Below are 27,219 nucleotides of genomic sequence, written 5' to 3'. Positions count from 1 at the left end.
CCAGCTTTATACGTTTCAGACACTGTGAGGACATTTGACCACACTGACAGGCTTGTGTCTGTGTGATTAAAGTGGATTAGTGTGTGCTGGGGAGCAGTAGCAGTTGGAGGCGAGCAGCAGGCGGCTGGCAGCTCTGACATGTGAGTACATTTCTGTCTGTTTCCATTCAGTCTGCAGACAGGAAGTAAAAGCAGACTTTTATTTTTTGAGTCACAGGTGTGTGTGTGGTGGGATTGAGTTTTTCTGAGTGCTGTAGAGTTGAGCTGCAAATAAAAAGGCTGCAGAAAGATTCAGAGTTTGCTGTAACCGTGTTTTACACTCAGCTGAATAAAGAACAAGACCGTGCTGAATCTTGAGAAAGAAAACCGAGCAGCTCGATGTCTCTTTGGTCAGTTTGAAATATCTACATCAAACTGTGGTCTCACCCTCAGCTGTCCGTCTGAAGCACAGATAATCAATAGACTAAATAAATCAATTACTTTCCTCTGTGTTAAATCCAGTAAAGTGAAACACACTCAGATCTGCTGCTGTTTTTCTATCTTTGTGAGGTTGTTTATTCTCACCTCAGGGGTCAGAGGTCATGACGGTATAGGTTATGAAAGCATCGTGTCACTGAGGGTCCTTACAGAGGCAGACAAACGTGCGTGTTGGTGCTTGGTACTGACAGCCATGCTCTGTGAGCCTCTTTGTTTCAAACACATACTCAGGCTGACGGCTGGTCATGTGACTACAGCACAGAGACATCATTATCATTTTACTCACTCTGAGATGATGATCAATAATCTGATCAGTTCCAGTGATCTGAGGTTTTGCTGTTTGAATGGTTTGATGTCTTTGCAGTGAACACTTTTAAAAGATATTTATTGATTAATGTGCTGAAATAGTTTATGGATTATTTATTGATGTTTTATTCTGAAATTCAAACAGAGCTGAAGGAAAAGGGTTTTCTAGTTTTAATTTCCAGTGCCATGTCTGTAGAGCTGCTGTGTTATTTTCAGCAGTCGCCTGAGTGTCTGTGAACGCAGCCTCGGTGTAGCAGGAGTTTATCAGCAGGGGGTCTGGACTCCATCCAGGTCGTCACACCTTCCCTTCAGCTGCTCTGTCACCTTAAGTCCAGGTTGTCACGACTACAGAGTGCACCCGGCAGCGGAAGCAGATTCCTTTATTCCAGAGCGCTGTTGCTGATGTCCCGTTTACAATAACTTTAATTAACTGTTAACTGTCAGGAAGCACTCCACCAAACCGCTTTGCTCAGAACGTGTTGGATGCACGACTGGACCTCAGCTCTGCACGCGACACAGCTGACCATCAGATTGAGCCGACTCTGTGAGCGTTTCAGGTACAATGGTTTAAATCGCGTCTCACACAAAGAAGTATAAAGGAGTATTAAGACCACATTAAGAAAAAAAAATATTGGTGACAGTTTTGAGATTAAAGACATAATTCTATTCTTAGGAAGAAAAAAAAGCAGAAAAATGTATAGATTACAGCTGTTTCAGGACAAAGCGCCACGGCTGCTGTAGCCTCTGAGGTAGTGAGGTCGTACTTCAGGATCAGTTTTAGTTAAAGGAAGAAAATGATTTGAATTTCAGCTCTGGGACACGATCAGCATGACGACGCTGAAGAGTTGGTCAGCTTTACACAAAATCCAACAGATGTGAGATCATCGATGGTCACAGCCTCGTGCAGTATACAGGATAGATGTTGTATCACAGCACGGCTGATCAGTTGGTTTCAGTGACTCATCTACACGAGGCATGTTTAAGAGGGGAAGCAGCTGTAGCAGTTTTTCTTGAAACAACTTTTCTCAACATTTAGACTTTATTTTCAAAATGATAAACAATATTTGTTTTTCCTAATGTCACCCCAATACTTATCACTACTTCGATACCCACACCTCACTAAATCCTGTTTTTCCACCTGAGAGACATCATTAAGTTGAGCTTTGTAGCTTCTAAAGAGGAGCTTAGGGTGCTTTCATGTGCTCCTGTTTTCTTTACTCAGTAAATCTGCAGGTAATTCGAAATGCTGTCGTTCACTCCTTACTCGATAAAACAGAGTCCAAAAGCACCCACTACTGATGTCTTTTTATCTACTTTTTAAATGTTCTGTTATCTTAAATTTGTTTTCTATGAAGCATTGACTCTTGTGAATTGTATCTGTGGAAAACACCATATAAACACTAATGGTAGCATTAACTACAATCTGAGAGGGAGAAACTTTTCCCACCTACCTCTGAAGTACTCCAAAGTACCTCTAAAATAACGAAAAGGTACTCAGGACTTAAAAATTGTGAGAGTTCTGCTTTCCTTTAAAGCATCCAAGTGTTTTTCCTTTGTTTTCCGGTACCTGCACTTTAAGTATCACCATGAATCAGTAAGTACTTTTCTCAGGCTGTATCCGTATTTGTAATTGGGGGTGAGCCACAGGAAGACACAAACCTCACAAACAGCGCCTCAAATTTTTAGCTTTTATCCTTAATTAGGCATCATAGTCTGTAATTCCACTTCCTGTCCTTTCACCAGACAGAGAGCGAGCTGGAGATCACAGGTGACATCATCAGCAGGTGACATCCTTCCCATGGTGCCCTGCAGCCTCAGAGGTCACCATGGAAGACCAGTCTTTCCCAGAATGCCAAGCTCAGGAGCTGTTTGATGAGTTTGTATCAGCATCAACCTGCAGGGCGGCGCTGCGCTCCTTCAGCCAGCTTTGTGAACATCTGCAGCTGGACCCGAGCACTGCCGAAAGGCCACTGTACCGACCGATTAAACGCCGCCTTAACTACTGGAGGGCGAATGGTCTGTGGGCCAAGCTGGACCGGAGGGGGGCGCAGGAGGAGTACCAGAGGGCACGAGCCTGCAGCGATGTGACTGTACGTGTTTAAAAAAATACAGCAGGAGCTTTGGTTCAAACATACTAAGACATGTTACTCAGTCATTTTATTAGGAACACCTTACTACTTCATAGATTGACTGTTCATGGCAGAGAAATTAAAACAGCATTTACAGATTTTGGTTTTTGGTCTTTGGTCTTAAAGTAATATGACCTTGAACTGTTGATATAAGGCTTTACTTTAAGGTTTAAAAAAAAGAAGGGATGAATGTGTCTGATCGTCTGTTATCTCCTCTCTCGCTGGCCAGTGTGTTATCATTGGTGCAGGGCCTTGCGGTCTGCGGACAGCAGTGGAGCTGAGCTTCATGGGAGCTCGAGTGGTGCTGCTGGAGAAGAGGGACTCCTTCTCCAGGAACAATGTGCTCCACTTATGGCCCTTCACCATCCACGACCTGCGGGGCCTTGGAGCCAAAAAGTTCTATGGAAGGTTTTGTGCCGGCTCCATCGACCACATCAGTGAGTCAGCATTCTGCTTCTGTCTGATCAGAGCAGCCAAACCATCTAGTCAGCACTTCCCGTTTCCTCTCTGCAGGTATTCGCCAACTGCAGCTTGTCCTGCTGAAGGTCGCCCTGCTCCTGGGGGTCGAAGTTCATGTCAATGTGGAGTTTAAAAAGCTGGTGGAGCCAGCAGAGGACCAGCACAGACACAGTACGGCCTAACAGTTTGAACAAAGGGGCGGCTGTATGAATAATTAAAGCCAGACAATGCTGTATGTATTGCTAGAAGAAAACGGAAGTGTGTTCACAGCTCACAGTTGCAATTTTTACATGCGAACTGAGTTAAACTGTCAGCCAAAGTGACAATGGGGGTATGTCTGTGAAGGTTCTCAGTCATCCAGGTCATCGTAGTCAAAGGAGCTTGCAAAGAAAAGCGTCTGGACTTCTTTAAGTTACTTGAAGACGTTTCACCTCTCATCCGAGAAGCTTCTTCAGTTCTAAGGTCAAATGGTGGAGAGTCCCAGATATAAACCTAGTGGGAGTATCCCCCCACAGAGGGACAAAAGGACCCCCTGATGATCCTCTAATCGCCTGAGCCAAGGTGTGAAACTGGGTGTGGGTCCCAATCGCCAGAGTTTCGGGTGAGTTCATTGTGAAACCTGGCCCCACCTTATCATGCGAATTCCTGAGATCAGATGGCCCAGGATGTGAGTGGGCGTTAAGGCGTCTGGGAAGGGATCTCAAAACTGGATTATAGATGGCAGAGAGTTGGTGTCGTAAACCCCCACCTCTGTTCAAAGATGGTCGCTCACAGTGGACATAGATGGCTTCTTTCACTCCTCTTTCAAACCATCTGTCCTCTCTGTCCAAAATGTGAACATAGGCATCCTCGAAAGAGTGTCCTTTATCCTTAAGATGCAGATGGACTGCTGAGTCTTGTCCTGTGGAGGTGGCTCTTCTGTGTTGTGCCATGCGCTTGTGAAGTGGCTGTTTGGTCTCTCCAATGTAGAGGTCTGAGCATTCCTCGCTGCACTGTACAGCATACACCACATTGTTAAGTCTGTGTTTTGGCGTTTTGTCTTTCGGGTGAACCAGTTTTTGTCTGAGCATGTTGCTGGGTCTGAAATGCACTGGGATGTCATGCTTGGAGAAAACTCTCCTGAGTTTTTCTGATACACCGGCTACATAGGGGATGACAATGTTGTTGCGTCTGTCCTTCTTATCCTCCCTCGCTGGTGTCTGGTCTTCTTTTCTGTGCCTCTTTGCTGACTTTAAGAATGCCCATTTAGGATAGCCGCACGTTTTGAGTGCTTCCTTTACATGTGTGTGTTCCTTCTTTTTTCCTTCAGGCTTAGAGGGAACATGTTCTGCCCGGTGGTGTAGGGTCCTGATTACTCCAAGTTTGTGTTCCAAAGGGTGATGGGAGTCAAAGAGGAGGTACTGGTCCGTGTGTGTGGGCTTCTGGTAAACTTTGATGTTGAGGTTGCCGTTCTCTTCAATGTGCACAGCGCAGTCCAGGAAAGGCAAACAGTTGTCCTTTGTGTCTTCCCTGGTGAACTTGATGTTTTTATCCACAGCGTTAATGTGCGCAGTGAAGGATTCCACTTCCTGTGTCTTGATTTTGACCCAGGTGTCGTCCACATATCTGTACCAGTGGCTGGGTACTCTTCCTTTGAAAGAGCCAAGAGCCTTCCTTTCCACTTCCTCCATGTAAAGGTTGGCTACAATAGGTGACACGGGGGAGCCCATGGCACAGCCATGTTTTTGTCTGTAGAAGCCTTCGTTGTATTTGAAATATGTAGTGGTGAGGCAGAGGTCTAACAGTGTGCAAATCTGATCAGGTGTGAAGTTGGTCCTGTCCTCCAAGGCTCTTTCAAAGGAAGAGTACCCAGCCATTGATACAGATATGTAGACGACACCTGGGTCAAAATCAAGACACAGGAAGTGGAATCCTTCACTGCGCACATTAACTCTGTGGATAAAAACATCAAGTTCACCAGGGAAGACACAAAGGACAACTGTTTGCCTTTCCTGGACTGCGCTGTGCACATTGAAGAGAACGGCAACCTCAACATCAAAGTTTACCAGAAGCCCACACACACAGACCAGTACCTCCTCTTTGACTCCCATCACCCTTTGGAACACAAACTTGGAGTAATTAGGACCCTACACCACCGGGCAGAACATGTTCCCTCTAAGCCTGAAGGAAAAAAGAAGGAACACACACATGTAAAGGAAGCACTCAAAACGTGTGGCTATCCTAAATGGGCATTCTTAAAGTCAGCAAAGAGGCACAGAAAAGAAGACCAGACACCAGCGAGGGAGGATAAGAAGGACAGACGCAACAACATTGTCATCCCCTATGTAGCCGGTGTATCAGAAAAACTCAGGAGAGTTTTCTCCAAGCATGACATCCCAGTGCATTTCAGACCCAGCAACATGCTCAGACAAAAACTGGTTCACCCGAAAGACAAAACGCCAAAACACAAACTTAACAATGTGGTGTATGCTGTACAGTGCAGCGAGGAATGCTCAGACCTCTACATTGGAGAGACCAAACAGCCACTTCACAAGCGCATGGCACAACACAGAAGAGCCACCTCCACAGGACAAGACTCAGCAGTCCATCTGCATCTTAAGGATAAAGGACACTCTTTCGAGGATGCCTATGTTCACATTTTGGACAGAGAGGACAGATGGTTTGAAAGAGGAGTGAAAGAAGCCATCTATGTCCACTGTGAGCGACCATCTTTGAACAGAGGTGGGGGTTTACGACACCAACTCTCTGCCATCTATAATCCAGTTTTGAGATCCCTTCCCAGACGCCTTAACGCCCACTCACATCCTGGGCCATCTGATCTCAGGAATTCGCATGATAAGGTGGGGCCAGGTTTCACAATGAACTCACCCGAAACTCTGGCGATTGGGACCCACACCCAGTTTCACACCTTGGCTCAGGCGATTAGAGGATCATCAGGGGGTCCTTTTGTCCCTCTGTGGGGGGTTACTCCCACTAGGTTTATATCTGGGACTCTCCACCATTTGACCATAGAACTGAAGAAGCTTCTTGGATGAGAGGTGAAACGTCTTCAAGTAACTTAAAGAAGTCCAGACGCTTTTCTTTGCAAGCTCCTTTGACGACAATGGGGGTATAAGGCCTGAAGTCAGACAACATTTTACCTAGAGTGAAAGTGTTGAAAGAAATCATTGGTGTAACCTTGTTGATGTTCATTAGAAAACACAGAAGCAGGTGAATAGTAGCCATCATCAGGGTCATAAACTGAGCTGCAGAATATGTGAGCGAAAGAAATGAAAAACAGACAGTACGTATGAAATTATCTTTCAGTCCTAAAAGCACTTAAAATGTAGATTCCTCAACTTTCTGTGTATCTATGTACCTGTCCAGAGCTGGGCTGGAGAATGGAGGTGAGTCCAAAGAATCACCCTGTGAGTCAGCTGGAGTTTGATGTAATAATCGGAGCAGATGGACGCAGGAACACGCTGCCAGGTACAATAACACTAACAGGTATAAAAAAAAGTAGTCATGTACATCAGCATCATCAGGTAAATCAACATCATCGGGCATCATAGGCAAGTACAACAAGATCATCAGGTACATCAACATAGTCAGGTACAACAACACTGTCAGGCACATCAAAATCATCAGGTACAACAACTTCAGTTCTTCTAAGGGTTTTTGTGTCTTCCAGTCCATCTGAAAGTTGTAACCTACTTTTGAATCAGTACTGCAGTGTAAGCCTTTTTCTCACAGTCTGATGGAGGTTAATCCACCTGTAAATCTGAACCCTGACTGCTATATAGAAACAGCATCATTATAACATTTCAGACTGGTATGACACTTCTCTGGACTATGTGCTGTTCGACACCCCTTTTCTAAAATGTGGACACTGTGTACCTGACCAGGTTGTCCTATATCCGTGTGTGTGAACAGGTTTCAGGCGTAAAGAGTTCAGGGGGAAGCTTGCCATCGCCATCACAGCAAACTTCAAGAACAGAAACACCACAGCTGAGGCCAAAGTGGAGGAGATCAGCGGTGTGGCATTCATCTTTAACCAAAGGTTTTTCCAGGAACTACGGCAGGAAACTGGTTTGTTCCTAAAAGTTGACACACACCTGGAGTCTGCATTCAGAGACTCTAGGTGTGTGTGATGTTCACCTGTGTCTGCCTGTTTTAGGGATTAACTTGGAGAATATTGTGTACTACAAAGACGACACACACTATTTTGTGATGACGGCAAAGAAACAGAGTCTATTGGAAAAAGGAGTAATTCTGCAGGTAACACACACACACACACACACACACCTGGAGTCATTCTCTATCCATCCCTCCGTCCATGAGCTGAGTAATGAACCCACGCCATTGCTGTTGAATAATTTTAGCATTTCGAGGTGAATCTCATCCAAAACTTGCATCTTGCTCTCTGGGAGCTTCTTAACCACCCCAGTAGCCTCTCCAATGAAAATGCTTCTTCTGAGTCTTCAGACTTTCTTTACTCTTGTCAGTAGTCCTTCTCCGTGGCCTCTCTAAACTCCTTCCACACTGTTTTGATTTTGACTGTCAAAACCACAGCTCTTTCTAGCTTCCTGGCACCTATCTGCTTTTCAGCAGACCCAGAGGTCAACTAGAAAGAATGGCTGTGGCCCACATCTGTTCACATCTGCAAGGTTTTTGAACATGGCTCACTGCCCCCTCCTTATCCAAGGATACATGACAAATTCTCCTGGAGGTGAGAGTGAAAACCCTCATTTACATGGGATTTCCAATTCACCTTCACCACCTGTTTGGGTTTACCAGGTACGTCTGGAAGCCTTCCAGAGAGTTCTGAAGATAGTTACCCTGAACTGGGGTCAAGCGAAGGAACGGCGCCTGTCCGGTTCTCTCCCGTGCACGAGAAACATGAAGAACCTTGCCTACTCGTGTCTTGCTTTGCAGTGTAATTATATTGTCTTCAACGTTCCAGCGGATGGGTTCAAGCTACAAACCTATCAAGGGGGCTTTGGTTTTTTATTTCAGGGCAAGGTATTCATAGCTCTCAGGGTCACTGGGAACATACAAACCTTTCCACCACATTGAGGTGGCTGGCAGTTGTGGAGTAATTCTGCGTGAAGTCACACTCCTCAAACAAACTCACATAAGCCTGAATTAATAGTAGATGCCTTTGTTGTTTTTCTTTAGGATTTTGCAGACACAGAGCTGCTCCTCTCTCGAGGGAACGTTGACCAGAATGCATTGCAGGCATATGCCCGTGAGGCTGCAGACTTCTCCACCAATCACCAGCTGCCAACTCTGGACTTTGCCATGAATCACTATGGTCAGCCTGATGTTGCCATGTTCGACTTCACCTGCATGTATGCATCAGAGAACGCTGCTATGGTTCGCCAACGCCACGGACACCAGCTGCTGGTCACACTGGTTGGAGACAGCCTATTGGAGGTGAGACCGGTGGAGGTAAACAGGCTGCTGGAAGTGAGATACCTTGATTAATTACAGAGTCTTCCTGTCTTTTTGCAGCCCTTCTGGCCGATGGGGACGGGAGTCGCTCGAGGGTTTCTGGCAGCTCTGGATTCGGCTTGGATGATACGAAGTTGGGCTCAGGGCGCAGCTCCACTGGATGTCCTGGCTGAGAGGTGAAGACACACCTGGACAGGATACATCTGCTGTTCTCTCACACCTGGCCACATTATGTCTGTTTGTGTGTCTTTCCTACAGAGAGAGTTTGTACCGTCTCCTCCCTCAGACGACTCCAGAGAACATGCAAAAGAACATCACTCTGTTCTCTGTAGATCCAACAACAAGATACATGAACACCAGCCTTTTGACCATCACACCTGCCCAGGTAAACACAGAGAGGGAAGGGCTTTTTTGTCTCTGTTGATGATGTTTGGTTGGACTGAAGAATTTAAAGCTGAATCAATAAACAAGTAAGAGCTGCTCCTGCATGAAGGGATATTTTTTTTGTCTTCAGGTGAGGCACCTGGTTGACACAGGAGAAGAGGTGGGGCTAACCACAGACTGCAGTGATATCATCCGGCTCCCCTCCCCCAGATACCTCAGACAGGGTGGGATAACTTTACTCTGAAGATGTTTTTTTGTTTTGTTTTTTTAACTACAGTGTGATTGATGAATGTTAGAGTGAAGTTTTTTAGTTCACAGTCTGACCTGATGCCTCTCTGTCCCAACACTGTGCATGATTCTCAGCTTCTAAAAAAAAATTTATATATATATATATATATATATACATATATATATATATATATATATATATATATATATATATAAAATTTTTATATAATATATAAAAACTTTTATGTGTGTGTATAAAAGCCTTGATGAACTTCATTACATCATTTTCAGGAACAGATCTGACAAATAGAAGATCTGACAAACCTCCTTGGAAAGCCTAAGCCTTCAGCTGAAGAGCAGCAGCTGAGGAAGGATATTCAACTTCCTGTTTAAAAATGCTCTGAGGATTTCATTTGACTGGTCCCCTCTCTCTTTCTGTCTCTTCTCACAGAATCCTTCTCTCGATCCAATCAGCTGCTGACTTGGTGTCAGGAACAGACTTGTGGTTACCATGGCGTTAATGTTACTGACCTGACTACTTCCTGGAGGAGTGGCCTCGCCCTGTGTGCTCTTATCCACCGATACCGATCTGATCTGATGTAATTACTTTTAGTTAAAACTGCTCTGAGGACAGTTTCCATCACTCTGTGTTTGGGTTTTTAGTCACATGACTTTTAGTCACATGACTTTTGAAAAGTTCACTCAGACCTACCGTATTTTCCGCACTATAAGGCGCACTTAAAATCCTTTAATTTTCACAAAAATCAACAGTGCGCCTTACAATCCGGTGTGCCTTATGTATGAATTCTGGTTGTGCTTACTAACCTCGAACCGATTATATGTGGTACATGGCGCTCAAAAATTTGTCAAAAAATGTTTTAGTACCACTTTGGTAAGCTACAAAGCCGCACCAGGGCATTAGGGCTACCGTAGTAAGGAGCCTCACGTAGTAATCTGGGTCCAAAACTCCGTCTACTTCAGGTCCCAAAGTCAAACGAACACTGTGGCGTCACTGAGAGTTAAAAACTGTCTAAATTCTTTCATCTTTAATAAAATGATCAGCATTGCTGCTTTACCAGGTGTAACAATTAAGTTTAACATCCAGGCATCCATGAAGACAGAATTTATTAAATTTAACAGAGTTAGAAGTTAACAGGAAGTTAGCTCGATAGTTTCCACCTAAACATGATATAGCATGTTCTGACTGAGAGATTTCTGAAAAAAATAAAAGGTACAGCTCTGCTACCACTTCCAACATAAATGAAGACAGAAAACTACACAGCAGTGACGTTTGTAGGGTTACTGAAGTTGGACTAGCTGGTATATAATGACGTGTTACGTGATCGCTAGCGACACAGCTATGTTAACATAACATAAACACAGTGAAGCTGGAGGAAGAACGCTAACTTTTTTCCACTCAATAAAAGTTAACGTGAGGGTTCCCGATGGTTAGGGACAAATGCAATCGCATGGCAGGATGCTGTAAACGGACCAAAGTTCAGTCAGGAGAACAACTGAGATAATCCATCCACAATACGAGGTTAGTCATTAATATACTGCAACAACACGGGAATAGAGCAGCTGTGAGAGAATTCAACATTAATGAATCAAAATTGGACTTATCTGACTTTTTTTTTTCGCATAATGCGCCTTATAATCCAGTGCACCTTATAGTCCGAAAAATACGGTACTCAGAATCCAGAGGGACAAACTGTGTTGTGAGACATCCTGTCGGACTGAACAAAGAGATTCATGTCCTGTCAGAAACAACTTCCTGTGTCATTATGTGAGAAAACTTCATCATCAATAAAACAAGCTTCAAGAGCAGTGAAAGAATATGGTGCAAAAGTCAACAACTTCTAAATAACAGAAAGTTTACTACAGTGGGGCAAAAAAGTATTTAGTCAGCCACCGATTGTGCAAGTTCCCCCACTTAAAATTATGACAGAGGTCAGTAATTTGCACCAGAGGTACACTTCAACTGTGAGAGACAGAATGTGAAAAAAAAGCCATGAATTCACATGGTAGGATTTGTAAAGAATTTATTCGTAAATTAGGGTGGAAAATAAGTATTTGGTCACCTCAAACAAGGAAAATCTCTGGCTCTCACAGACCTGTAACGTCTTCTGTAAGAAGCTTTTCTGTCCCCCACTCGTTACCTGTATGAATGGCACCTGTTTGAACTCATCATCTGTATAAAAGACACCTGTCCACAGCCTCAAACAGTCAGACTCCAAACTCCGCCATGGCCAAGACCAAAGAGCTTTCGAAGGACACCAGGAAAAGTATTGTAGACCTGCACCAGACTGGGAAGAGTGAATCTACAATAGGCAAGCAGCTTGGTGTGAAAAAATCAACTGTGGGAGCAATCATCAGAAAATGGAAGACATACAAGACCACTGATAATCTCCCTCGATCTGGGGCTCCACACAAGATCTCATCCCGTGGGGCCAAAATGATCATGAGAACGGTGAGCAAAGATCCCAGAACCACACGGGGGGACCTGGTGAATGACCTGCAGAGAGCTGGGACCAAAGTAACAAAGGTCACCATCAGTAACACACTACAACGGCAGGGAATCAAATCCCGCAGTGCCAGACGTGTTCCGCTGCTGAAGCCAGTGCATGTCCAGGCCCGTCTGAAGTTTGCCAGAGAGCACATGGATGATACAGCAGAGGATTGGGAGAATGTCATGTGGTCAGATGAAACCAAAGTAGAACTTTTTGGTATAAACTCAACTCGTCGTGTTTGGAGGAAGAAGAATACTGAGTTGCATCCCAAGAACACCATACCTACTGTGAAGCATGGGGGTGGAAACATCATGCTATGGGGCTGTTTTTCTGCCAAGGGGACAGGACGACTGATCCGTGTTAAGGACAGAATGAATGGGGCCATGTATCGTGAGATTTTGAGCCAAAACCTCCTTCCATCAGTGAGAACTTTGAAGATGAAACGAGGCTGGGTCTTCCAACATGACAATGATCCAAAACACACCGCCCGGGCAACAAAGGAGTGGCTCCATAAGAAGCATTTGAAAGTCCTGGAGTGGCCTAGCCAGTCTCCAGACCTCAACCCCATAGAAAATCTGTGGCGGGAGTTGAAAGTCCGTGTTGCTCGGCGACAGCCCCAAAACATCACTGCTCTCGAGAAGATCTGCATGGAGGAATGGGCCAAAATACCAGCTACTGTGTGTGCAAACCTGGTAAAGACCTATAGTAAACGTTTGACCTCTGTTATTGCCAACAAAGGTTATGTTACAAAGTATTGAGTTGTATTTTTGTTATTGACCAAATACTTATTTTCCACCCTGATTTACCAATAAATTCTTTACAAATCCTACCATGTGGATTCATGGATTTTTTTTTCACATTCTGTCTCTCACAGTTGAAGTGTACCTCTGGTGCAAATTACTGACCTCTGTCATCATTTTAGGTGGGGGAACTTGCACAATCGGTGGCTGACTAAATACTTTTTTGCCCCACTGTATATCAACCTTCTGTGCTTCACTCATGCACATTTACACATGAATAATTTAAAAGATAGAACTGCAAGGTCATAAACATTTGTTCATGGAGTTTAGAGAGGAATGGTCCTTTAAAGGTGAGAGTTTTGCTTCTTCTGAGGTCTGAGTTGACTCCTGCCTCTCCTCAGAGACTTTGACTCTCTGGACGAGTCGTCAGTGGAAGAAAACACTCGACTCGGCTTTGATGTGGCTGAACGAGAGTTTGGGATTTCTCCATTGATGACGGTGGAGGAAATGTCGTCTGTGGAAGAGCCGGACTCTCTGTCGATGGTTATGTACCTGAGCCAGTTTTACCAACTGCTCAAAGACTCGCCGCCCCCTATGGGTGAGGCTGCAAACTGCTCCCGATCAGCCATTCTACTGGAAAAGGGCTGATAAAAAAGACGTGGTAATCCAACATGTTTGTTTCAGGCTGCCTGAGGCACATCACTGACCTGCGATCAGCTCTCATCGCTCCCGCCTCCCTCCTCAGCCGACTGGGAACCAGTTTGTCCAGGAAGAGAAACCCAAAGGTAGCGTAGTTCCACCTCCTCATACCTGCAGTCATCTGTGTGAAATTAAAGATGGTAATAATTTATGGTATCTGCAGGAGCATGGGGGGGCATTGGGTAAAAAGAGGAAGACCAGTCAGCGGAGTCGAGAGCAGCAGGAGGTCAGTGTCCACACTTCACTTCAAACTCAGCTCATGTTAAATTATTCAGATCTTCAACCAGAACCAGACATTGAAGGACAGAGAGCGTTAGACATTCAGATTGGAGATGGTGAGCAGTCCGGCTGTCCGGCCATTTTCTTCGTCTTATGTAGTTCAGGGTCGGGTTCAGATGAAGACTTTTCTTTAATTCATCAAGACTCACAACTGAAGACAAAAGCTTCTTTTTCACTCTGATGACCCTTTTCAGTCTCTGTACGCCATGTGACTCAGGTGGAGAAGCTTCCATCACCAGGGCCTGAGCTGGCCACTCTTTCTCTCTTCAGTCTGGACTGATGGATGCGGCCTCTTTGCTCATTTACACACCACACCACTGACGGCGAGGATGCCACAAAGCTGACACCAGCACAGTGTCAGGGCCAAAGGTGGAGCCGCTGATGTCACTGTCTGTGGGAGAAGCCACCTCAGGAAACTCACTACTGTTTGGCAACTGACTTTCCTCTGATGACTATGACCTGATTTTTTTTTAATGGATATTTTGTTTTGCAGTCATGTGACCTGAATGGTGATGTTGAGAGCCAGTCGTTTGAGGAGGAGTTTGTGGGTGGGGCCAGTCGGTCCAGAGTTCGTTTGATGGCCAATCAGCTACAGGCAAAGCTGCATGAAAGTTCATCTACCTGCAGGACATCTTCTTCTGCTGCTGCTGATTTCCGTCGACAAGTGAGAGCGTGCTGATTTCTGATCAATCATATTGATTTCTGATGGTCAAATAGGGGTTGTGGACATGATGTGTGTAGTATTAATGTTTCTATAAACGCAAACACCCTGTGTTAACCAGCAGGGGGAGCTATCCAGCCTCCCTCCAGCCTCCCAACCAGCAGAAAGTCAGCCGACTGCATCTCCAGTTCACTTGTCATCATGGAGGCCGGTAAAGACCAGTAGAAGCCAGTAGAGACAGATGAGACATGTTGGAGTACTGATAAACTACATTTTCACTTTAAAGACTCATTTAAGAGGATGCAGGTGGCTGGATGGTTAAAATAAATAGATAATTTCCCTTTTTGCTGTTTGTTGATACTTCTGAGATCCTCATGTGAATCACACAGATGTTAGTTTGGTTTGTGAGAAGTTTCTTTCTCATGGATTCATGTGCTGGACTACGATGTAACTACGAACCAAATTGAGTTTTCGGTTTGAATTGAGACCCTTTAAAGACGATTTCTCTATGGTGTGCGGTAGACATCACCGATTGGTTCAGGTTTTGGTTCTAGCCTCCTGCATCGTCACAGTTTCTGCAGAGTCCAGACTGCAGATGGAATAACGTCTGCTGTCTCTGCCAGAAAAAACGAACTCTTCAGCAGGAGCAGATGAGTTTTCGATTCAAACAGAAGCTCAAGGCTCAGGCAGTTCTCGATGGGGACGAACAGGTGCCTGAGCAAGTACCTGAACAGGTATCTCTGATGGGTTTTGGTGTGTTTGTGTGCTGAACGTATACCCCTCCTCCCGTAGTGCTCTGGTTTGTTCGGGCCTCGATGTCCCCCGGCTGCACTCGTGCTCGTCAGCCTGAACATCCTCAGTGGATCGTTGAGTCCTGCAGGGCTGTACCGATCGCCTGCTTCATGTGATCAATAACAAAGTGAGGCTCATGAATGGCTCCTATTGAGCAGAGGAGCTGTTCTCAGATCAGCCTGCAGCTCTGATGTGTTTGCTGACTGAGCACTTTGTGCGGCTGGACTTTCCCTCCATCTGCCGCTGTGTTTTCAACCAGCATCACAAGCAGGGTTTATTTTCCTCTCCTCTGGCTGCCCCATCGCTGAAAACAAGTTAGATCTCCTTGAAGATTCACCTGGTCCTGAACGGTAGGATGTCCCACAGCTCAGATGTATCGTGGCCATAAACCCTGATCAGGGTGAAGAAGCTGGAGTTACTGTCATGCCTCAGATGTTGCTGCCAGCTTTGATATAAAACTAACCCCAATATTTCACTCCAAAGAGTACAAACACAAAGACACTAAATAAATCCTGGAGACGTGGAGAACTAATCAGATGAGATGGTATCAGGTCACATGTGAAAATTCCTGCTTAAACACCATAACGCTGAACGTGATGCTGGTAAAAAGCACTTGATATCCTATCACTCTCAGTGGTGGATCAAGGGCCTCATTTATAACAACTGCATAGTGTAAATCTAAAGGGGTCTCTACTGGTGTTAGTTTCTTCACACTCAGGTGTGTGGATCAAAAAACAAACTTTTGGAAACAGAAGTTACTTCCACACCAGCATCTTCCTTGCCTTCTTTAACAGTCTCACCCTCACATTTCCTTCCCTTACCCTAACCCCGACCCTGACCCTTGGGTCATGGTCAGCTAAGGTTGTTTTCACACCTGCAGTGTTTAGTCAGTTTAAATCAACCTCTGGTTTATTCAGCCTGTCTGCACGGTTTGTTTGTGCAGGTGTGAACACAGTAATTGCACTTGAGTGCAAAACAAAACAACCGAACCAGCTACCAAGTGTATGTTACAAGTTTGAGCTAAATATCATCCTGTACAAACATATGTCCTTTGAGGCAGATGATGTCAGGGTTCAGGTCTCGCCGTCTTTCCTGGATATTAAAAGTGAATATATGGAGTTCATTTTCAGCTCACTGCACAGGTTAACTGCAGATGAAAAGATATGGTTCATAAATGAGGCCCATGGTCTGTGGCTGTAATGTGTCTGTGTCTGTCTGTCTGTCTGTCTGATCAAAGTGCCTTCAAATGTACACGGGTGGCGTGAGCTCACTGGCTGAGCAGATAACCAGTCGTATGCAGAGTCAGGAGGACGGTGGTGGGGTAAGACTGCTTCAGTATTCTGCGCCTTGTTCCCTTCGGCTCTTTGACTTTGTTTCAATCAGCTGAAGTGAAGAAGATGTTGTGATAAATCAGCTGATAACTCTGCCCAACTGATGATGGAATTCAGTTTGCTGAGACTTCTTTTCCTCGTTTCTTTTTTCTTGTGGTTTCTTCATTTCTTTCATTCTTCATGTCCTAATGTCTCCTTTCTTTTAGCTTTTTAGTCTGTCACCTTTCCTTCCATCCCAGCTTTGTTTCCTTTCCTCCACTTTCACTTCCTTTCCTTTAACCTTTCCTCCATCTGTTGCTGTGTGTGTCCCCGCAGGTCTCTGCCAGCTGCAGTCACGTCTGTTTCTTCTGTAAGCAGAGGGTTTATGTGATGGAGCGTCTCAGTGCAGAGGGCTTGTTCTTCCATCGCAGCTGCTTCCAGTGTGGTTCCTGCAGCAGTCCCCTCCGCCTGGCCTCGTACACATATGACCAGCACACCAGTCAGTAAACTCACACCCCCCCTCCTCCACCCTTCTCTGCTGTTGGGGTTTAGGTTTTAACAGGTTTCCATGTTCAGCAGGAAAAAAGAGAGGTGTTCACTTTCCTTCTGTGGGGACAAACAATGACCTCACAGTCATGAAACACATTTTTAGAGTCTCCCTGAGCAGATCATCGCCATTGACCCTCAGAATAAACCTCCAGTTTGACCCTGACCTCCAGGAGAGAAAACAGATGTCTGACTTTGAGATGAGACCATAAGAGACAGAGTTGATATGGACTTTCTCAACCCACACACTGAAAAACTTCTATTGATGGCCCTGGTGTCAGGGTGATGACATCACAAACAGGGTTGTGGCAGTGACAGAACGTTAGATTAAACCTGAGTGACAGAGCTGAACTCATCGGTCTCATTCCTGAGGCATGGTATCAGACGATATCAGACTCATGACTAAGTGGAGGATAAAGCCTCTCTGTGTCCAGGACACAGATAAATAAAGTTCACAGTCGAATCTGTAGCTTCATTAGACAATGAGCAACAAAAACAGGGAGCAGTGTGACATCAAATAAAAAGATCCAATCAGAAACCAGAGAAGAAAAGATAAAACGGCCTCATTTGCAGATAAATTTGTTTGTTTTTGAAGACCGTTAATGTGTGTGGGGGGAACCTGTGTCAGTCTCCGCGGTATATTTGGATCTTTGGGGATAAAAATGGAAACGGCCTTATAAACGGGCAGCTTGATGCAGAGAACAGTGCTGCGTTGTTCAGCAGTCAGCAGTTCTCTGCAGACTCAAACATTGGCCTGTGGGCCAGATCTGGCCTCCTGATGAAGATCTGTAACCGTACCATGAGCTCAAGTTCTGCTCTCACCAGAGGCGGAGCCAGACATTTGAAACACCTGGGACTTAGCCCAAGAGGGTAGTATGCATGTGGGATTTATTTTTTTTTTTTGGGGGGGGGGGGGGGGGGGTAGAAATGACTGAAAGATTAATAGGCTCTGTTTTGAGTTTTGTTCAAAAAAGAATGACTTCATATAGGAAAAAAATATATATCACATATGCAGGACACCTTAAGCTAGTTTTTTAATTAAGCAGCAAGGCAGAACAAGGTCAGGGCTGTATCAAGACACGAGGACTAAACCCCAATTCAACCAGACCCAGAACTGATCCAGAATTAAAACAGGACTACAACAGTTCAAAATCAGGACTACTTGGGATTTAACCAAGACAGAACCAGAATCAGAACTATAGTAGCACTAAAAATCATCATAGACCTGCACTACACTTATTTTTTAATTCTACCAAAGTAAACTATTTAGATTGAGAAAAGTTTATATAATTATTTATCTTTGTTGTGCAAACAAGCCTGCACAACTTAATAAATGTAAAATTTGAAAAATAACAAACCTAAAAAGAAACACTAGGTACGAGATACATGAGTACCTATGATACGGTGATACTTTTGGTAAACAACCATTTGACTAACATGTGTGTCTCACCTGCTCTTGTTCCATCTCTGTTCTGTCCCCATTCTCCTCTCTCTCCCTCTCTGCTCCTCTCTCTCCCTCTTTGTGCTGACAATCATCAAATATACAGTTGAAACCAGATATTTACTCTTCAGATCAAAACACAAACACTTTTTTAATTGTAACATCAAATCAGACTAAATGTTTATTTTTTTAGATTGATAAATATAAAAAAACATATTTGTTAACTTTAAGAGTAAAGAGAGAAACTATCTGTATTTCTTAATTGTAAATGGCACCAAATTGTATGAAAAACTGAGCCACACTTATGGAGCTCCACAGTTCTCTTCCTGGTGTTTTGGTTGATATCTCTTGATTTTCCCATGTCAAAGAAACAGGCTCTGTGTTTTGCCTTATATGCATCCACAGCTGTGCCACCAGTTTACTCACATGGACTCTACTAACCTATCAGAAGCTTCTTCAGCTCACAATGGAATCGTCTGGAGTTTTTTTTATTAATTAACAAACTTAGTGTACATGTGCTCCTAAATTTGATCAAAGTGATAAAAATAGACAGCTCTGTCTCTCTTTATTCTGACATTTAACTAATTCAAAATATATTTCAATATTTATCTAAAACAAAGCTTTACTCTAAATTGATGTTGTACAGTAAAAATGTTTTATGTTTTCTCCCTAAAGTGTAAATATCTGGTTACAAATGTGAATATCCTGCTGTGTACTGAAATCCCTCTTGTTTTGCATAGAAATATACTGAACAACATAGTAAGCATGATATATAAAATAACATTTACCCGAGTTTTTTCTTTGAAAGAACCCTCTAATGTCCATTCTTATATTTCAGTACATAACTGAAACCGATTTAGTCGGGGAGGGTAAGAACAGAAAATATGAAATAAACACACACGTAAGCTAAGACTCTCTAAAGAAACAGCATTGTTGTTGTTCGGCTTTTCATTTCGCCATTTGTTGATTGACTTGAAGAGCAAGTAACTAATATGGGTCAAGTGATCAGTTTGATATCAATCTTTCGTGATGCACCGTCATATTTACATTATTTGTACGGTACGAATGATTTGCTTTGGTACCTGGTCAAACTTAAGCTCTCCTTAGTATGGCTGGCTCCGTTTCTCCAACAGCGCACTCACAGGCAGCAGCTACCTCGCCCCCTCGCTCAGTTGCTTAGTGCCTGAGCTCGGATCATACCAATATAAGGGGGGTTTCACGCACAGTCGTAAATTCCCACAGTGTGCACTATGTGCTTCGAATATTGTGTGTACTTTTTGTTTTATACAGTTGTCAGCCAGGCATCTAACTATGAAAAAATTACCCTCCAAAAGACCCCGGGCTTCTGAAAAAACAACCCGGGCTTAAGCCCAGTAAGCCACCCCCACGCTCTGCCCCTGGCTCTCACAGTCTGAATGTGTTTTCATGTGGACTACCTACTTGGACCCAGACTCACCTGAGACTCGGTCCATAAACGTGTACGGAAGGGTAACAGGTGGTTCTCCCGTGGCTGTGGGTGGAAGAAGGACCCCCTGAGTGTCTGAGTGGACCGGGTAATGAACAGCTGATGAAGCCCAGACCCCCTGCTGTGCATCAGGCCACCTGTAGTTTGAAGTCATTTTATTTGCAAGATAGATTTCATAAATGAAAAAGCAACAGAAACCTTCAGAGACATAGGTCCGCCCTCACCTCCGTACTTCTGTAACTCGTTAGCAGACTCATAATTGTGTATCAAAAACAATCTGATTAGTGTCTGAGTCTCAGATCTGCCGATTCATGAGTGGGGAGAAAATGTTTGACCCCAGCAACACACAACCTGCCCTGCAGACTCGCTCTGATTTTTCTGCCCATCACTGCAGTACTCTGATTACTGTCAGGTGGTGGTGTCATGTGATCGGAGCCCCGAGCCTCGCCGCCACACATTTCCACACCACATTTTTAACCACACAAAATGTCTATTGTGGGTCTGACAGCTGAATTCTGCAGCTCAGCAGCCAATGAGAGCACAGTGATCACATGACCGATGAGTTTGAAGTCGAGGCGGGAGTCGGTGTGAAGGTTGCTATAAAAACATAAATTTTGGGAAGCCTTCAGAGACGAGGGCTGCAAGATACGCTCCACATCTCTCTGTGTGAGATACCTGTGTGTGTGAGACACACACCTGTCCTGACATCCTGTCTGTCGTCCTCTGTGTCTCAGGGAGGTTTTACTGCATGCAACGCTCCGAATGTCACCTAAGTGCTCAAGCCGTGAGGAAGAGGCCGACGCCATCTGACAGAGCTACGTCACACCGAACGTCAATCGTAAGAACCACTTTTACTTTCATTGTGATATTATCTGTGTGCACCTGACCTGCAGGTGTGGGCAATTTATTAGTTCAAGCCCTGGAAGGTAGAACAGGTCATCAGATGCTCTTTAGGTGGTAATTTTAGTTGGAGGTCAGGGTGGTGGTGGTGGTGTTGTGTGGCTGGACCTTGAATGGAGTTCTGACAGGAGCAGCTACCTGCCTGTGGAACCGATCAGTTCAGGTGTTTCTGTTCACGGCAGGTAAGCTGTTCAGGATCATCACTGTTTAGCGAGTCAGTACGGAAGATCGATCATGCCAGAAATGTTCAGTTCAAAAATAATAAAAACACACATTAACAGAAGAAATAATGACAAAAGGAGAACTAGACCTTTCTTCAATCACCTGTATAAGTTTTTTTCAACCTTTAAATCCTAAATAGCAAATATTTCGCCTTTGAAAAATAAAGATAATGATTCTAATAATGATTTAATAAAGTTCATCTGCTAAACTCATTTTAGAAAAAGAATGTGAAAAAAACTATTTTTGTAAATTTAATTTAGAATCAGAGTTACTGAAAACTTTGAGTTTTAGAGTTGGAATAATTACAGGACTAATAAATAAACGCATATCTTTGTCTTTGAAGGGGTCCCAGAGCTCGGCGCCATCTCTGTCTGACTCTCTGATCTCAGCAGGCCGCCGACCATCCTCAGGTGAGCTAGCTTCACCTGTGTGTGTGCTTTCAGTGTCCATACGTGTTCACACTGAGCGCGCTCCTTAAACAGGAATCGATGTGGGCTTTAGTGTGTCTGTGTGTCTGTGTGTGTCTGTGTGTGTGTGTGGCTGCGTTGGTGTGTTGGCAGCTGCTTCTCTAATGGCGGCGACGCCGGAGAGGATCGAGCTGGAAATCTGGCACCGGTGCTCAGAGGTGGAGCTACAGGAGGAGCTGGAGGAGGTTTCCGAGGAGGTCCTGAACCTATTCAACCTGAGCACCGACAATCAGACAGGGTCCAGGTCCAGAAGGTCGGTATCCTCAGGAAATAGAAAAAAACAGCCTTGGCTTTAATAATGCTTCAGCCTTTCTGCTGAATGCTGGGAATCACCGCTCCATACGGGGGTCAGTAAACATGTCTTGGATGTAAAGAGCTGGAGGTCACACACGTTTTACTGTAAAAACTTCAATATGAAATATTTTGTGGTGTGAAAAGTACGAATTAATAAAGAAACTTAAATGTTTACATCAAAATAAAGATTACAATAAAAGGGAAGTTGTTTTTAAAAAATTTATGTTATATTTGTGTATTTAGACCCCACAAAATTTTAAATGTTTGTAGGATTTTTTTTAAATTGTTTTGACTTTTGAATTTAAAATGTTGCCTTTTTTAAAAAAAATTCTAGTCTAATCTGTAAATATTTAATCAATCTAGCTATGGCTCTAATTTTTTTAATCATTGTGGCTGTGCTTCACCAAACAAATTAAAGTGAATTTAGTTTGTTTGGTTGGCAGTGTTGGTCCTCCATCCCAACTGTTTTATGTTTCCTGTTTTCAGTTCAGAGTCAGATATGGAGGAGGAGGCAGAGGGAGGAGGCTGTGTAACCTCAGACGAGACGAGATCTTCATCGAGAGAAACGCTGCAGCTTTACCTGAAAGTCCAGGAGGAGGAGGAGGAGGAGGAGGAGGAAGGCAGTGGCATGGAGTCCAGCGATGGTGAGTTAAAGTCTTTGTGAGTTTTTGGGTGTGAAGTAGGGGTCTTGAGTTTGAGATGTGCTGTTGTCTGTCTCCCCCTGCTGGTAGAGGGGGAGTACGACCCCTGGGAGATGGAGCGCCGTTCGGGCTTATGGCTCCTGTTAGAGGAGGAGACAGGTAGCACCTACCTGAACCTGCTAACCAAACTCCTTTTATAAAACCTCAGATTTTAGAATAACCACCGTGTTTAACATGAATGTTTAACTCTGTGCGTGTGTGTGTGTGTGTGTAACAACAGCAAAATTTAAATTCTAATTTCATTAAAAATGGAATGAAAGGACAGCAGTGCTCCATGCGAGGATCAGAGGACGGGGACAGGAAGTTATTAAAACTCAAACACTGACCTGATGAGTGTGTGACACAAAGTTCAAAGTCAGCTTCCTTTTCGTTGTGAGCTCAGCTGCTGCTTCTAAAGGCCGTCGTTCTAATCTTTACTCTCGCTGCCTCACATTCATTCACATCAATAAACATTAATAGTAAAGTGTGTGTGTGTGTGTGTGTGTGTACAGAGTGCATATACACATTATTTCATACACTATCTCCTCCCTTCAGAGGCGGAGCTTGCTCCTTACAGCTCTGACACACCTGTTCAGCCTGACTCCACCTCTTCCATGAACTCATCTGTGACTCCACACCCTGTCGCCACCACCGCCAGCACAGCCTCCTTCATCACCACACCTGACTCCCCTCACATTGAGGATGGAGCCAGAGCGCCACTCAAACCTGCCATTGTCATGGAGACACCTGCTGCCAGTGGGCGGGGCTCATTTGACAACATCACACCTGAACTGCCGCAAAATAGGCCCCTCCTCCTGCAAGAGAAAGGGGAGGGGTCAGAGGAGGACCCAGGGACATTTAGGAGGAAGAGGAGGACGACGAGACGGCGAGAAGCTCATAGCCTCCCCCCTAGACTCCTCTTCCCCCCCCTGCAGCCTGGGGGCAGGGCTCTCCTCTTTAAGATGCTCAGAGAGGCTCCTCCCCCTGGGGAGATGGAGCTGGGAGGGGTTGGAGCCAGAAATCTATTAAAGACTGTGTTTTCTGGAAACAAGAATGAGCAGAAGAAGAAGGGGGGTGGGACTTTACCTGCAGAGAGGGCGAAGGAGAAAACAGCCAGTCAGAGATTCACAGGTGACCATAATAACAACACCTTTAGTCAGTGTGATGTCACTGTGATGATGTAATACCTGTACCTTCTTTGTCCAGATGTGAGAGCAGAGGTGTCAGATCTTGATTCATCCACCGTGTTGCAGAGATGTTCCCCGAAGCCCCAAAACAACGTAAGCACTCCGACCAATCAGAGTTCAGCATTATTCCAACCAATCTGAGACCTAAATCATACCCAGACTCACTAAGGGATAAGGATAGGGGTCAGACTAACACCTAGACTGGGTCTCTCACCTGAAGTCTTCTTTTGCAGCTGCGTTTGGAGTTGCTTGACCTGACCAATGAAATTCAGAGGGTTGCCATCGAGGAGGAGGAGAAGAACCAGGAGGTATCACCTGACACACAATGACCAGACTGACTTTAAACTCGACCGACATACCGACTTGTTGAAACTACCCGAGACTTAAATGGACGTAGATTCACGTCTCGTCTATCAGTTTGACTGTTTTCTGTCCTCCGTGTTTCTTCTTCCTGCAATCAGCCGCCATACGTTCCTCACGCTCTGGCTTTCAAACGATCATACGCCATCAAGGTACACACACCTGATCCTCTGAGGGTTGTGGTGGTCCAGCAGTTTCACTTCCTGTCCTGATGCTTACGCACTGCTGTTTCAGAGACGCCCCCTAAAAGACAGAGTCCCGCTACAGGACTCTGACGGCCAGTCTTCCTGCCCCACGGAGGTGGTGGGGGTCGTGGTCCAGCCGAAGGAGGCATCCAGTTTGAGCGTGAAGGAAACCATGTTCCAGAGGGAGCGTGAGGATGACGACGATGACCTGGACACCAGAATCACGCGACGGGTTCAGAGAGCCGCAAGGAGACAGGCCAAACAGGAAGAACTGAAAAGACTCCACAAGGCCCAGGTGAGGTTACCTGTGTCCAGCTGAGGTTACCTGAGTTCAGGTGAGATTACCTGATGATGCGTTCTGTGTCTTAGATGATCCAGAGGCAGCTGCAGCAGGTGGAAGAGAAACAGAGGCAGCTGGAGGAGAGAGGAGTGATGGTGGAGAAAGCTCTGAGGGGAGAAGCAGGTACTGAAAATACAGGCCAAAGGAATACCTGAACTTACTTGGTTCTACCTGAACTCAGGTGTGCTTCTACTTTAATCCACCTGTGCTTGTGTTTCTGTTAGATTACTGGGGAGAATCCAGCCAAAGCGCAGACATGGAGCTTCACCTGGGAGGTCAGTTCACATATCCGGTTACCTGTGGAGTACATATACAGCAGGTATTATGCGGCGCTGAACCCGGTTTTCTGTGTAGGGCTCGGGAAACTGGATAATCCGCCGCTGATGCAGCAGTGGTTCCAGCTGGTCCAGCAGAAGAACGCTCTGGTCCGATATGAAGCTGAGCTCATGATCTTGTGAGTATGTGACCTTTGACCTCTCACCTGGGCAGATTCCTGGGGTGTGATGGTTCTGGCTGTGTTTCAGCGCCCGAGAGCTGGAGCTGGAGGACCGGCAGAGTCGCCTGCAGCAGGAGCTCCGAGAGAGGATGGCTGTGGACGGTAACACAGACAAGATCAGAGCTCAAGCTCACCTGCTCACCTGTGTGTTTCTGTGTGATGATCACGTGTGTGTGTGTGTGTGTGTGTGTGTGTGTGTGTGTGTGTGTGTGTGTGTGTGTGTGTGTGTGTGTGTGTGTGTGTGTGTGTGTTCCCACGCGCATGCAGACCACCTGAAGGACGAGGAGCAGCTGGCTGAGGAGCGTCTGATCCTGGAGGAGATGCTGGAGGTGGTTGAGCAGAGAGACTCTCTGGTGTCCCTGCTGGAGGAGCAGAGACTGCAGGAGCGACAGGAAGACAGGGACCTGGAGCAGCTGATGGTGTCCGGAGGACTGGGACTCACCTGGACCTGAGGCGGTCAGACTTTCTGTCTCACCTGTCAGAGGTCTTTAAACCCACCTGGACGCAGGCAGGGATGATATGTTTAAAACTGCAAACTGTCGAGTTGACCTGAGGAGAGTCTGGTTTAGTGCAGGTAAACAGTCCAGGTGGAGAGAAACAATTACATTTATTAACTTTTTAAAACTGATTCATAAAAACTACCCACGAGCAGAAACAGGATGTCTTAGTCTGAAATCAGCTGACCTCTAATGTTTCCTTAGAAGTTAGTCATCAGAGCAGCTTGATGGATTAAATCCAGCAGAACCCAAACAGATACAGGATGGTCTGAACTGAACCATCCAATCAGGTGTGATGATGTCATTCACGCCAGAGAAGATGGGAAAAAACCTCCACTTTTCTGACTGCAGGAGTTAGTACTAATGCTAACAGCCTGTATTAGCTATAGTGATGGAACACTGACATGGCTGCTAGCCAATACCATGCTACTGCTACTGCTAACCAGCTACCATAACCCACTGTTGCTACCTGGAGTAAAAGTAAGCTAATCTAAATGAAGATGTGTTTGTGCAGCTTGTCCTGGTGCAGAGTTTAAATATCTCTAACTCCTCGAGAGAGAACACAAAGGTGGACTTCAGCTCTCAGTGCTGAGCTATCTTAAAACTCCATTCTTTCTACTGACAACAGGGGTAAACTCCTCTGATCTGAGCTCAGTAAACTCTTTCCTGAGGAGTTTACAGTCTCAGATGCTAGTTAATTAATTACATGCTGTGTGTCAAATGTTTGAATACAGTAGAATAGCATAGCCCTTTACTGTCATTGTACATGCACAACAAAATTGTGGAGGCTCCACCCCAGCAGTCAGGAGTAAAATATAAAAACTAGACAGCAAGAGTTCAAGAACTCAAAAGTGGGCTCAATAGGCAGGCAGACTAATAAATCAAATTAATTCTACTAGAAACTGGTTGTCTACAGGAACTGGACCCATTCCTAATATTTTAGATATTAAACCTGATATTAAAACATTTAAAACAGTGTATTTAAATCCTTTGAGGCCGAACCCTCTGGTCTCATATCACTGTTTTTAAAACTCTTTTATAAAGTTTAGGAACTCTTAAAATAAGCTAAGACTCACTAAAGATGTTTGAGCATTTCACAAACTTTAATATTTAATAAAAAAAAATGTTTTAAAACATCCGATGAACCATGTGACCCAGCCTCAATGACATTTTTATCTAATTGATTATTGATTGTGCCATCAGATCACCTGTGTGCCTTACCTGCCACCTGATCAATAACATGTGTTCATGCGGCGATGATGGTTATTACTGTAACTCTGTGCTGTGAAATAAACCTCTCATTTCTGACATTCTGGCTCATTTTCTGCTCATTTCTGCTCAGAAATTACATTTTATTATTATGATTAAATACAAACACATTAAGCTTTTTTGAGAAGATCGATGAACCATTCCTCCCTTATAACATTTGATTGTTGAACATAAGTTGTGACTCCTCTACAGCTTTGTATTCAATGCACAGTGAGAGAAAGATCTGGAAGCTTCAGTCACAGAAGAGTAAAAAATAAATCACCTGGCCTGCAGGTGATGCTGGTTGTCCTCCAGCAGGCCTCAGTTTGTAAGTAAGTAAAATTTTATTTGTATAGCACCTTTCAAGATAAAAATCACAAAGTGCTTCACAGAAGCTTAAACATAAAAACAAAAAATTTACCAAAAGAAAGTTTAAAAAGATGAGTTTTTAGCTGTTTTTTAAAAGCGACAAATGAGTCCACAGA

General features: G+C 44.6%; 1 protein-coding gene across 8 annotated transcripts; it reads left to right on the top strand.

Moving 5' to 3' along the window:
• LOC147309911 (protein-methionine sulfoxide oxidase mical3b-like) lies at window positions 1-26,796 on the top strand. Of its 8 annotated transcripts, none has more exons than XM_086268125.1 (35): window positions 1-140; window positions 2,526-2,872; window positions 3,141-3,348; window positions 3,425-3,541; window positions 6,737-6,838; window positions 7,283-7,438; window positions 7,527-7,627; window positions 8,528-8,785; window positions 8,864-8,979; window positions 9,062-9,188; window positions 9,318-9,411; window positions 9,867-10,014; window positions 13,067-13,263; window positions 13,350-13,450; window positions 13,528-13,590; window positions 14,137-14,307; window positions 14,426-14,515; window positions 14,928-15,038; window positions 16,334-16,417; window positions 16,743-16,905; window positions 20,593-20,696; window positions 21,324-21,390; window positions 21,541-21,700; window positions 22,228-22,385; window positions 22,473-22,541; window positions 22,977-23,552; window positions 23,628-23,701; window positions 23,842-23,916; window positions 24,070-24,120; window positions 24,203-24,448; window positions 24,523-24,616; window positions 24,718-24,768; window positions 24,848-24,947; window positions 25,018-25,091; window positions 25,257-26,796. In XM_086268125.1, exons 2-35 carry the CDS (start codon window positions 2,609-2,611, stop codon window positions 25,439-25,441), a joined length of 4,755 nt encoding a protein of 1,584 aa, XP_086124251.1. In that variant the 5' UTR covers window positions 1-140; window positions 2,526-2,608; the 3' UTR covers window positions 25,442-26,796. The 8 variants fall into 8 exon arrangements, with proteins under 8 accessions (XP_086124251.1, XP_086124256.1, XP_086124255.1 ...); XM_086268126.1 differs by having other exon boundaries at window positions 19-140; window positions 2,530-2,872; XM_086268127.1 differs by lacking the exon at window positions 1-140 and adding an exon at window positions 1,196-1,339.
• Window positions 26,797-27,219: the final 423 nt, after the last annotated feature.

This window comes from Aulonocara sp. 'chitande type north' Nkhata Bay, linkage group LG17 (genome assembly GCF_057382095.1).
Source record: "Aulonocara sp. 'chitande type north' Nkhata Bay isolate Kocher_YH1m ecotype deep benthic linkage group LG17, A_spYH_male_GT1.1, whole genome shotgun sequence".
NCBI classification, from domain to species: domain Eukaryota; kingdom Metazoa; phylum Chordata; class Actinopteri; order Cichliformes; family Cichlidae; genus Aulonocara; species Aulonocara sp. 'chitande type north' Nkhata Bay.
The sequence above is the reverse complement of the archived record's forward strand: the minus strand, read 5'-3'. Positions and strand labels throughout refer to the sequence as shown.